The sequence below is a fragment of the Equus quagga genome, chromosome 8, assembly GCF_021613505.1.
Source record: "Equus quagga isolate Etosha38 chromosome 8, UCLA_HA_Equagga_1.0, whole genome shotgun sequence".
Classification (NCBI taxonomy): domain Eukaryota; kingdom Metazoa; phylum Chordata; class Mammalia; order Perissodactyla; family Equidae; genus Equus; species Equus quagga.
The window spans coordinates 16,967,477-16,980,243 of NC_060274.1; the positions used below are offsets into that span (position 1 = coordinate 16,967,477).

The following is a 12,767-nucleotide window of genomic DNA, read 5'->3' on the forward strand; positions in this document are numbered from 1 at the left end:
AGTGGCAGCCAGCCACAGCTCCCAATCAGCCACGCAGTCACGAGGGTAAACAACTGATACACTTAATAGCCATTCTGTACCCAGTCAGCCATTCTGTTTTTCACTTTCAGTACAGTATTCAATAAATTACATGAGCTATTCAACACTTTATTATAAAATAGGCTTTGTATTAGATGATTTTGCCCAACTGTAGGCTAACGTAAGTGTTCTGAGCACATTTAAGATAGGCTAGGCATAGATTAGGTGCATTAAGTGCTTTTTGACTTAGGATCAGCTTACAGTGAGTTTATTGGGACATAACCCCATCATAAGGAAGATCTGTAAATGGAGACAAATTCTATGCTGATGGATAGGAAGACTCAACATAGTAAAGCCGTCACTTCCCTCCAAATTTAATCTATAGATTTAACTCATTTCCAATAAAAATTCCCACAAGGGGACTCTCAAATTTATATGGGTGGACAAAGGAACTGGAATAACGAAAACAGATTTTTAAAAGAAAGACAAAGAGATACTAACTACTTGATTTTAAGACTTAACTATGAAGTTACAGTAATTCAGACAGTGTGATATTGGCAGAAGGACACACACATAGATCAGTGGAATAGGTTAGAGAATGGAGAAATAGGACCGCACAAATATGGCCATTTGATCTTTGACAAAGATACAAATGGAGAAAGGATAGTATTTCAACAAACGGTGTTGGAAAAATTGGTCAGCCGTATACAAAAAATACTGAACCTCGATGTAAAACTCAGACCTTGCACAAAGATCAACTTAAAATGAATCATAGATCTAGAGAAAAAACCTAAAGCTTTAGAAGAAAACATAGGAGAAGATCTTTATGGCCAGGGGTTGGGTGAAGAGTTCTTAGAAATTACACCAAAATTATGGTCCATAAAAGAAAAGGTCGAGAAATTGGACTTCATCAAAATTAAAAACTTTCAGTCTGCCAAAGATACAGTCAAGACAATAAAAAGACAAGCTACAGTGTGGGAGAAAATATTTGCAGATCACATATCCAACCAGGGGCTTGTATCTAGACTATATAAAGGACTCTCAAATCTCAACATTAAGAAAAACAGCCCAAGTCAGTGACCTGATAGACATTTTCTTAAATGTCTGGATCAAAAAAGAAATGCATGTCTGTGTCTTTACATATTCCTGAGGGGGTGGAAAGAAAGGCAGGCATCTGGGCTGGTCCTTCAAGAGAATCATCAAGACCAACCAAAATGCACACCTCCAAATTCTTGGAAAGTAAGGTCTGTGTTGCCGGCTCTGGCACAAGCCAGATGCTTTAGGAGGTTGGTACCTCTTCCTATCTTCAGTCTCTTTGCTGAGGCTTTGTCTTTCATTTCATTTCAAGAGTATTCATCCTTATTTGGAGCAGTTTTATAATGGCTACTTTAAAGTCTTTGTCAAATAATTCTAACATCTGCATCATCTCAACACTAATGTCTGTTGACTTTCTTTTCCTATGTGGGTTGAAATTTTCATGTTTCTTTATATGCCAAGTAATTTTGGATTGTATCCTGGACATTTTGAATATTATGTTATGAGACTCTGGGTCTTGTTTAAATCTCATGGAGAATGTTGATATTGTTTTGGTAGGCATTAAACCTGGTTGATTCAGGCCACAAGTTCCTACCAGCCTTTTGTGGCTTGTGATTTCAGTGTCAGTTTCATTGTCAACGTCTTCGCCTTGCTAGGCAGATCTCTCCATGGGCTGCGGTCTTTTCCTTAGTTTAATTCTCAAAGTCTTTGATATGCTCTTCGGGATTAGATCCACACAGGTACAGTTTGGAGGTGAGCCCAGCAGTTTGTAAACAACTTTTTGGGGTCGATTTCCCAATCTCCTCCTTCTCTGCCATGTCCCTAGTCCTTTCCAGTTCTCTTGGGTTCCCCTTTTCAGTTCTTTGAACAGAAAGTCAAGCTTTATTTACCCTATTCTGCCACACACAGCTCATGACTGCCTGCATCTAGGACAAGGTGGCGAGAGTACAGAGAGAGCAAAAAAGTGACAGGATTCGGTTCGATCCATCCTTTTGAGACCACATGCCGTGATGATTTGATTTCCAGTTGGAGAGGAAGGGTGCCTTCAGAGTTTTTGGTGGCCCTTGTTGCACCTCTGTTGTGGCCAGGAAATCCCTTTCCCACTCCCCAAGCTTGAACTAAGGAGGCTTTTCCTGGAGCTCAGTCTGTGCTATACCGCTTCAGGCTTTGGGCTACCTTGAGGGTGAGCCAGGGGATTCCAGAGGGAAAAAATGATAAATTCACCACCAATTCCTTGGTACTTCAAATTCTCATCTTCTTCCCCAATCTGCCTTTTCCTGTTTACTTTCCAGGGTCCTCAGGTGGCTGCTCCATGCTTCTGTCCAGGTGCTGTAACTGCGTTCAGTAGCAGAGACAGGGCAGAGTACACCTACGACACCTTCCTCAGGACTGGAACCTCTCTTTCTAGCTGCTTTCAGGATTTTTTTTCTCTTTAACCTTGGTTTTCTGCACTTTCACCATGTTTTGTGCCTATGTGTAGTTTTCTCTATAATTATCTTGATTGAGATTCACAAAGCTTCTTGAATTGTAGGTTGACAACTTTCATCGGTTTTGGAAAATTCCCTGTCGTTACCCTCGTGAAAGATTCTTCTGCCTCCTCCTCTCCTTCTGGGACTCTAATTAGAATACATATGGTAGACATTTGATATTTTCCTACATTTCTCTTATGCTTTATTTTTTTTTATTCCATGTTTTTTCTTTCTCTGCTTCAGTTTAATTTTTATTGACCCATCTTTGAATTAAATGAATCTTCTTTTGCTATACCTAGTCTTTTATTTTTTATTTTTACCTTAAACTAAAAAATCCTGGATCCTTTAAAGTAAAGAACTTGTCCAGTTGATCATATATTTTCATTTTCCCTATCTGAAATAGATGACAGAACCAGGCATAAATAACTACTACCATATTGTGATTTTTTTCCAAAATTCAAAGAAATATTTTATTATTAGCTGAGGCATCTCCTTTTTCTAACCCAGGAGAAGACCTTAAGATGAACAGATACTAGAAGAGGGGTTTATTTTTCTTCCCTGTACGGTAGCTGATAAGCTGCTATATAAATTAGGAAGAATGGGTTCATTTATTCACTTACTTAACAAATATGTGTTGACTACATACTGCCTTTACTTCCCTTCTTTCCTACTTCTCTCCCTTCTTTCCTCCTTCCTCCCTCCCTCATTCTGGTTTATTCAAAACCAGAATGAACATTTATTGAACATCTATTAATTATATGCCAGGCAATTTGCCGAGCACTGGGAAGTAGAAAGACAAAACATGGTCTCTATTATCCTTATGGAATTTTATCCTGTAGTAGAAGGACACAGACATAGATAGGTATCACAGAGTATTAGAGATATTATGATACAAGTAAATATAGAGAACAGAGGAGGCACAGTAGAAATAGTCATTTCTGCCTAGGTAGAAGAGCGTGACAGGGGAGCTAACACTTACAGTGAGTCTTCTAATGTGAGTATAAGTTGCTGGGAGAGGAGGGGATGGGAGGAAAGGTTATTTCCCTCCAGTGGTTCATTATTAAAGGCAAGAAAGGTGAAATACCATGCAATTTATTTTAAAAAACACCAATACTCCAGTAAAACCTTTTGGTATAAAACTTGGAGAAAATCTTTGTTTTTCTCATTTATCTCTTCCATTCTAATTTTTAAATATCTTCTTTAAAGGTTATCAACTGGCAAACATCTCTTCACATTCCACCACAAGCTAAACTGAGTCCTGAAGCCTCTGATCTTATTATTAAACTTTGCCGAGGACCAGAAGACCGCTTAGGCAAGAATGGTGCTGATGAAATAAAAGCTCATCCATTTTTTAAAACAATTGATTTCTCCAGTGACCTGAGACAACAGTCTGCTTCGTACATTCCTAAAATCACACACCCAACCGATACATCAAATTTCGATCCTGTTGATCCTGATAAGTTATGGAGTGATGATAACGAGGAAGAAAACGTGAATGACACTCTCAACGGATGGTATAAAAACGGAAAGCACCCTGAACATGCTTTTTATGAGTTTACCTTTCGGAGGTTTTTTGATGACAATGGCTACCCATATAATTATCCAAAGCCTATTGAGTATGAATACATTAATTCACAAGGCTCAGAGCAACAGTCAGATGAAGATGATCAGCACACAGGCTCAGAGATCAAAAATCGGGATCTAGTTTATGTTTAACCTGCTCGGAAATAGTTGTGTTGAGGATTTGCAAAAAGGCCTGAAACACAGGGTCTTTTGAGTCTTTTTGAGAGTAAAATTATGCAAATGTGACAGAGCTATGTATGTGTGCTCTGTGTACAATATTTTATGTTCCTAAATTATGGGAAATCCTTTTAAAATGTTAATTTATTCCAGCCTTTTTAATCAGTAATTTAGAAAAAATTTGTTATAAAGAAAGTAAATTATGAACTGAATATTATAATCAGTTCTTGGTACTTAAAGTACTTAAAATAAAAAATAGTGCTTTGTTTAAAAGGAGAAGCCTGGTATCTATTTGTACATATGCTAAATAATTTTAAAAGACAAGAGTTTTTGAAATGGTTTTGAAAGACAGTTTTAGTTTTATCTTGCTTTAACCAAATATGAAATATACCCCACATTTACAGAGCTCCTTTTTCTCCCTTCATAAACTTGTTTTTGGTACAGAATAAGCTATAGAAATTAAGCCATCATAGTGGTGAGCGTTCATCGGTTAATGATAATCTGTACAATTCACATCTTGGAACTGAGAACTACAGGGTTGAAACAGTATGTTCATCAGAAGGAAAAATAATGCAGCTTATCTTTTTTTTTCCCTCTGGAATATTTAACCTTCTAGCATTTATTTCTCAAGAATTACTGGCTTAAAAAGAAGCAAAGCACTACCATTTTTCTTTCCATCTTGATATTTTTTATGCTGCTTCCAGTTTTAAAAGGGAACAAAACTGCCATAAATCAAAATTTTTAACACTAAAAGCTAAGATCTCTCATATTTTACTTCAGAATTTTAGAAAATTTTCCACCATCCTTGCAGAGATTAAGTTTCATATGAAACTTTGATTAGAAATTATTTGTGGATACTCACTAGAAAGTACTTTTTCTACATAGTGACAGTTTTGATTATATCATCGGGAATGCTATAGGTTTTCTCTTTCAGAACAGTGCCACGTATTGTTAGTGGCAAAGGAAAATCTGGCTGTTTGGCAATATTTTACCTATGGGCAGATTAATTGGTGAAAAAATTAATTATTATTTAACTGTTAATTAAGGTGGCCATTAGTAATTAGGAAAAGTTACATAGTGGTTTTAGTGGAAAATTCAAATCCTCCTAACTTATTTAAGGTTAAATAATATGTTTTTCAGCATGCCTTTATATATAATGCTTAGATTTTAAGAAGGACTTGTGGTTTCATACCAAAATACATTTAGCTTATCTTTTAGGAAGGGGAAAAGGGCTGTATTCTGACATCAGTTAAATTTGTATTTTATTTCCTTTTCTTAAGCTCCACTGATAAGGAATTGTTCTATCAAAACTTACTATTTATGGGTAAGAGACATAAATTTACGGATTTTCAAACTTTTAGCTTTCTTCACATAAAAGCTAATGGAAATCATCTATTAAGTAAAAGTAAAGGCACAGCTGTTCTAGTTGATTAGGGAGGGCAAAGAAGATTAGCTCACATTTCCTACCTTTCTATAGGTGGCCTTCTCAGAGCTCAGCTTGTAAATTACCGTGTAACCCAGTGTGTAATGGTGGGTTTTGGGGGGTCATTGGTCCTTTTGAGAGTCTGATGAAAGCTGTGGACTCTCTTTTCAGAAAAATGCACATCAACACATTCCCATAAATTAGTCGCATGCAGTTTTAGGGATTCTGGACGTGTTGAAACCTGTCACAAATTCTTGCTTAAGGACTTCAGTCCTATAAGAACACTGACACATTAAACTAAGAATTTTGCTTTAAATTTACTGATTAGTACTCAGATTAGCATATCTTGTATAAACACCGAGAATTTATGGTGGAAAAGATCTGTACCCTGTGATAAGATATCCTTATGAATGCCTCTCTCTTGCTGGTACAGCACGAAGACATTTTAAACACACCCTTTTGAGGGCACTGAAATATATGTTTGGCTTGATACAGAAATATTTCTGAATGACTTCTAATCAGAATTGTAAGAAAATGCACTATAATGAGATGGCAGTCTTCACTTCATGGAACATTTGATTAGTCCTGTAAAATTCTATGCAAAAGAAATTAGCTCCAGAACTTTTAGCTCAGCACTCAGATTTTTAAGATAGCCCCTTACTCTTCAGGTTTTCTCAGTCAGATTTATTTAAATTTCCATTTACTTTTACTTCTGGACTATGGTGCAATACACTACAAAACCAACTTTGTTGCATTTATGTCTAGGAAAACAGGTGCTGTCTCCTCCCCGCCCTCCCCACAAAATCTCTGTTGCCCTCTTCCTCCAATGTAACACACACTACAAATTTTGTATTCTTTTACGTTCCTCGGACAGTATATGAGTTTTTCGTGTTTATTTGAAGCAGTCTACAAGCCTTTAGTAGCTGAAGTTTTAATAGTTTGGATATACTTTATTAGCTGTCTTATTCCCAAACTATATCCAGTTCTCCTAGTATAGAATCTGGTGCTTCCTGACCAAAAAAGATGAGAACAGCATCAAAATCTGTATGCTCTCAATTGAAGTGGAGTGGAAACATTGGTCGTAAATGTTTTCTTTTAAAAATCATTTTCCCATTCATTAAAAAACTTGCTGTCTTTGTTATACTTACCCCCCCCTTTTATGCATATCAATAGTATTTATAAAATGTGTTCTATAATTATGTAATTGTAGATACTGTTATGTATTGTCCAGTGACATCCTAAGGCGGGCCCTATTGCTGTATCTTTTCTACCTTATTTGTAATAGAAACTATAGAATGTATGACTAAGAAGTCACTTTGAGATTGACTTTTTAAAAAAGTTATTACCTTCTGCTGTTGCAAAGTGCAAAACTGTGAGTGGAAATGTTTATTCTGACTTAATAATATGTTAGAAATTAGAGAATACAGTGGGAGGATTTTTAGATATTGCTGCTGCTGTTACCTAAGGTACTTTAGAAATTTTTCTTTAATAAACAAAAATAAACAAACATCCCTTTGATATTTAAAGTGAAACATTTAGCCTGTTTGTTTTAATCTAAAAAAGTAATTTGGGTCAACATACCAATATTTGTAAAGCGCCTTAATATATCCCTTTGTGGAAGGCACTATACCACAGTTTACTTTTATATTGTGTTGTGTATATAAGTATTTTGTATTAAAATTGAATCAATACAACACTACAGTTTTATAGAATAATGCTTTGTTAGGAAAAGGAATTACAGCTTTGCAATATAACTAAATTGTTTTGCATACTTCTGAATGTAGTAGATATGAATAATCAGCCTGTGTTTTTAATGAATCTATTTGTATTTTCCCAATCATTTTCTCTAGTGTAACATTTGCTGGGATAATAAAAAAAAAAGGCAAAATTCAAATCTTTCAATTATGTGTGGAAAGCTGACTTTTAAGCCACTTAAGTATGTTGATTTTTTAATTCAAAAAACTTAGTCTTTTTTTCTCAGAGAAAATTTATGATAAACAATTTGATGCTTTGGAATTAAAATATATGTAACTAATGATGATACCTAGTTAGGTTAAGGCAAACTGAACAGAGTTAGTGTAACCCAGTAAAATGTTTTCATTTTGTCCAACATAAGTCAATAAATATTTCACGTTAAAGGCTTCCTTTAGCTTAGCACAGCTTTAAACCTTTTTAATTATTAAACTCTGCACTTAGTGTCATTTGAGTCCAGTTCATAATTTTTACAATGTGAAGTTGTTGGCTAATGTGTTTTCCTTTATTTACAGTCCTTTATCTCATGAACTGCCTACCAGATAAAATATGTCTGTTGATGTTATATCTTAAATCAACTTTACAGGGATGAACAAATATTTAGTTCTTTTTCTTTTTCAGGCATTACCATCATTCTTAGGCCTCTTTTCATCGTCTCATTGGCACTCCCTTGTAAAATTATGTTTGGTCTACATGAGGCTGTTGTATAGCTGATGCAAACTGCATTATTCCTATGACTTATTTTACTACATTGTGGACCCATGTTTGGCATGCATAAAATTGTGACTATCCCCTGTTATGCCAAAGCCAAACACACAAAAAATGCCCCTGCCTATGTGTGTGAAGAGTAGACGGAGGATGTCAAATTTATATTTGAAACATAAGCAGGAATTGTCCTGAGTATCCAGTCTCCTTCGTTCCTTCGAGGTAACCTAGAGATCCTGAACATTTTGCTGGATTCAGAATCTGAGTGGGCTTTTGAGTTGTTTCCCCTGGAGAAAGGTTAAATTTGTTCTTTGGTGGAAAAAGGTGTTCTCATGAGTACTTCTCTCCCAGAGGGGCTAACTAATGACACAGCTTGTTCTTGTTCCCCAGCATCCATTCCCTCATTCTTCCTTTTACTAATAGAGCCCCCATCCCTGTCCAAGTTGTGACTGCCCTACGAGAGTCCATGTTTCTCATATTCCCTTGTAATTAGGTGTGGCCACATGACTAGGTTTTGGCCACTGGGCTACAAGCAGATGTGATATGTGCAAGTTCTACTTCATACACTTCAAGTTGATATTGCCTGCCCTCCACTTGCTCTTTCCCTCTTCCCACAGGAAAGAACATGGACAGAGCAGTGACTTTAAAATTGACCGTGAAAACTAGGAAAGCACCCTCATGATGGTGGATCAACAAAATGAATAGAGCCTGGCTACTTGAAAGACGGTGTGAAGTGGGGCCATCTGTCCAGCCCGGACTGATCGACTGCAGAATGTTAGAGAAAAGAAAAGGATATATATACACCTTTGTATATGTATATGTATATATTATCTACATAATATAAATGTAGGTAATATATACATATACATTTGTTACTGCTGCTGAATCCTATACCCTAACTGAGTGTATAATTTGTATTAGTGTATAATCAGATTTGCAAAACAATTAAGGAGGTCATTTTGTACTCTGACCATCTCCCTTGCAATCAATCATGAAATCCAGTTGTTTTACCCTGTATGTTTTTCTCTAATTCATCATCTTCATCCCCATTGTTACTAATTTAGTTGAGGCCATCATCAGCTCTTGCCTGAATTACTGTAAAAACTTTCTAACTGGTTTGACTTCATTCTAGTCCTTGAAGTTTATTATCAAACCTATCACCCAAATGACCTACTTGAAAGATAACTAGATTCTGCTTTTAGTAAGACCAACTAAGCTCCTAATGGATTGACTTTATCACATATAACAACTATACGCTCTGGGGACAATACAAAAATGACCACCTAAAGATACTTGAGTGGAACCAAGAGCAGGCAGATTCTGGATGGAAGTCAGCCCTTGGGAGAAAGGAATGGCACTAAGTGACTACCTCATTTTCATTATATCTTGCCTGAAAAAGGACCAAATCTCTAGCTGAATCATGAACCACACATGTGTAGGGAGGAAGCCAAGCGTCCTATCTAAGAATAAAAACTAAACTGGCATTCAAGGTGCTGCCCAACAAGGTCAAACCAAGTCAACTGCCTGCTTACTAAAACAAAACCCTCGAGAGAAAAATCAGAATACAGAGGATCTACAAGATAACATATCCAAAATCCAGGATACTTTCCAAAATTACCTGATACACAAAGAAATATAAAAATATGACCTAGTCTCAAGAGAAAACACAATCAGTGGAGGTCAACCCGAAAATCCTATTTCCAACATCTGGAATTGGCAAATATACCACAGTGGTTTATAACTGTGCAATGAGGTAAAGAAAAATATTCTCATAACAAATGTAAAGATAGGGAATCCCATCAAGAAAATAGAAGCTATAAGAAATAACCAAAAGGAAATTTTCTTTGAATGAAGACATAAACTGGCACACTGTGAGAAAGTTTGTGAGAGGACCAATAAATTGCATTACTTAATTGCATGTATAATAAAAGAATATCTCTGGGAGGTAATTAATGAATTTGATGTCCTTGATCGTCTCTGGGGAAGAGAACTGGATTTCTAGGATGGCAAGAATAGTAAGACGACTTCTCACTATATATACCCTTTGGTATCGTTTGAATTTTGCTATGTGACTGCACTGCCTCTCCAACTATAGAGACATAAAATGGAAATAAAAAACAAAATAAGTTCAAGTGAAGGAAATGGGCTTAGACAAAGGAAGATAAACTTTTATTGAGATGAGAGGCAAAAAACCAAAGGGCAAGTGTGAAGTAGAGAGGTTTGTAAGCCGGAGGGTGAAAGTATTAGGATCAAGTTCAGCTGCATGTAAAACCCAAAACAACCACTGCTTAGACACACAATGTCTGGACTTGGCAGTCCATAGCTGGCACAAGCACCTCCACAAAGTCAACCCACACTTTGTTCAGTTCTGCCATCCTCATCATATGGCTTCTATCCTAAAGGTCACCTATGGTCAGCAGCTGGCTACTTAGACTCTATCCGTCTTTTCCCTGTTCTAACCTGGTCAAAATGGGATGGTGAGGGGGAAAAGGGATTTTCAGGGCCTCTTCCTTTAAAGTCCCTTCCCAAAAGTTCTACACAACACTTCCACTGGCCAGAAGTTAGCTCCATGGCCACACCTAGCTGCATGAGTCTATAAAACGTAGTCCTTACTCTAGGTGGCCCAATTTCATCAGCTAGGTTCTGCTACTAAGTAAGGAAAATGGGTTTGTAGTGGGCAGATGGCAGACTGTACCTCAGTGAGCAAGTTGAGGGAATTTCAATCTGGTAGCTTCTATTTTCTCTGAAGGAGCAGATACAGTGATTTGCTGAAAGGGTAGAAAGGGGTAGGTGGCTGGCTTGAAGAAAGTGGTGAAAGTCTGAAATAACTAATGTGCAGAGTAGGAGAGATAACTGAGGTGGGACATGCAGAAAAATGTTTCAGGTGGGCTGGAAGCCATGCAGAGGTGGTACACTAGTCTTCACGGTGGTGTGGTTTTTTCCATAGCATTCAGGAGTCTGGGAGTAGCAGGTCTGTGATGGAAGCTATTGTTGAGGAAGAATGTGTGTAAGGTTAGTGAACAACATGGGGATCCGTCCCAGTTTGTTACTGCAGACATTGAGACATAATCTACAAATTCGGCAGATTCTTACGCATGGGTGCAATTTTCCAGTCTTAGACATACTCTGTGTTCCAAGAGATGGCTCAGGTTTTTGAACTACATAGATGAGGAGTGCCAGATGCAATCGGCCAGGTAGATGAGTGAAGTTAGTAAGCTGGTCCAGAAAGTCCTTTTAGATTTCCCTGATGAAATGTAAAAAGTGTCTCCAAATTCTTTTTTAAGTGATTTATTTATTTATTCTACAAATGTCTAATTAATGCCTATAATATGCCAGACGCTGCTCTAGTCAAATGGAGGAAGTATCTAACTTTGCTAAATTTACCGACTGAGGCAAGAGAGACGACAAATCCACACTGCCAAGAGGTGGTTTTTATGTCATTCCCTTCTGCATAGTTCCAGAGGTCACCACACCTCCTGCAATAGTCTCCCAGTCTATTTTCTCTTCCCTCCAAACCTTCCTCCGCACAGCTGCCAAATAAATCTTCCTATTTGCTAGATAACTTATACCTTCACTCGAAAACTTTCAGTGGCTCCATTTTTGCCTATTGAATGAAGTTTAAACTCTTTGCTGCCACCTACCTTTCTACGTCTTTTTGCCTAACTTCCCTTCTATATGTCCTATGATCCTGCAGAGTAACTGACCATTCACCAGGAAAAAATAATCTCCGATTTTCTGAGTCCCAGTCTGGACACAATCATTTTAGAAGGGTGGTGGTTGTAGAGGCCACGCTGTAAAAGAAGACATGACTAGTGTAGTAGTCAGGATGGCACTACACAAATATTCTGTTTCTCCTTTGGGGTGCACTGCAGACTGGAACATCCCCATCCCTTTGAAGTCAGGCTTGGCCACATGACTTGCTCTGGCCAATGAAATCTAGGCAGAATTGGCATGTATCATATCAAGGCAGAAGCTGAGCAAGTTATCTCATTTTCTTTTTTCCACTGCCAAGGGTCCCAGTGCCTGCTATGAACATACAGAGTAAATGAGAAAAAATGCTGTCATTTGAAATCTCTCTGATGTGGGGGTTACTAGGGCATAGGATAGTCTTCCCTGACTAGTACAACTACTGAAGAAATAAAGTAGTAAATGTAAGCCACTCTTTGGAGATTTGTTTTTTTTACTTTAAAAATCAACTTTATTGAGGTATAATTCATAAACAATAAAATGCGCCCATTTTCTGTGTACTGTTCAATGAGGTTTTTTGTTTTTTGGGTTTTTTATTTTGGTGAGGAAGATTGTCACTGAGCTAAGATGTGTGTCAATCCTCCTCTCTATTTTGCATGTGGGGCACTGCCACAGCATGGCTTGTTGAGTGGTGTGTAAGTCCACACCTGGGATCTGAACCGTGAATCCCAGGCTGCTGGGGTTCTTGGAAGTGGAGCCTGAGAACTTAACCACTATGCCACCAAGCCAACCCTTGTTTGATGAGTTTAAATAAACATATACACCAGTGTAACCACTACCCTAAATGAGATATAGAGCACTTCCATCACCTCAAAACATGTCCTCACGCCTCTCTGCAGTCTATCCTTTCCTCCCTCCCCCTACTCCTCAATCCAGCC

The 12,767-nt window shown here is 37.4% G+C and overlaps 1 protein-coding gene across 1 annotated transcript in view; it reads left to right on the forward strand.

Annotated features, from left to right (window-relative positions):
- LATS1 (large tumor suppressor kinase 1) overlaps positions 1-7,579 on the forward strand; it is a 40,759-nt gene extending 33,180 nt beyond the window's left edge. The window contains exon 8 of the mRNA XM_046669487.1: positions 3,729-7,579. Coding sequence (XP_046525443.1) covers positions 3,729-4,238 — 510 coding nt within the window. The 3' untranslated portion in view covers positions 4,239-7,579. The remainder of the gene's footprint in view (positions 1-3,728) is intronic.
- Positions 7,580-12,767: the final 5,188 nt, after the last annotated feature.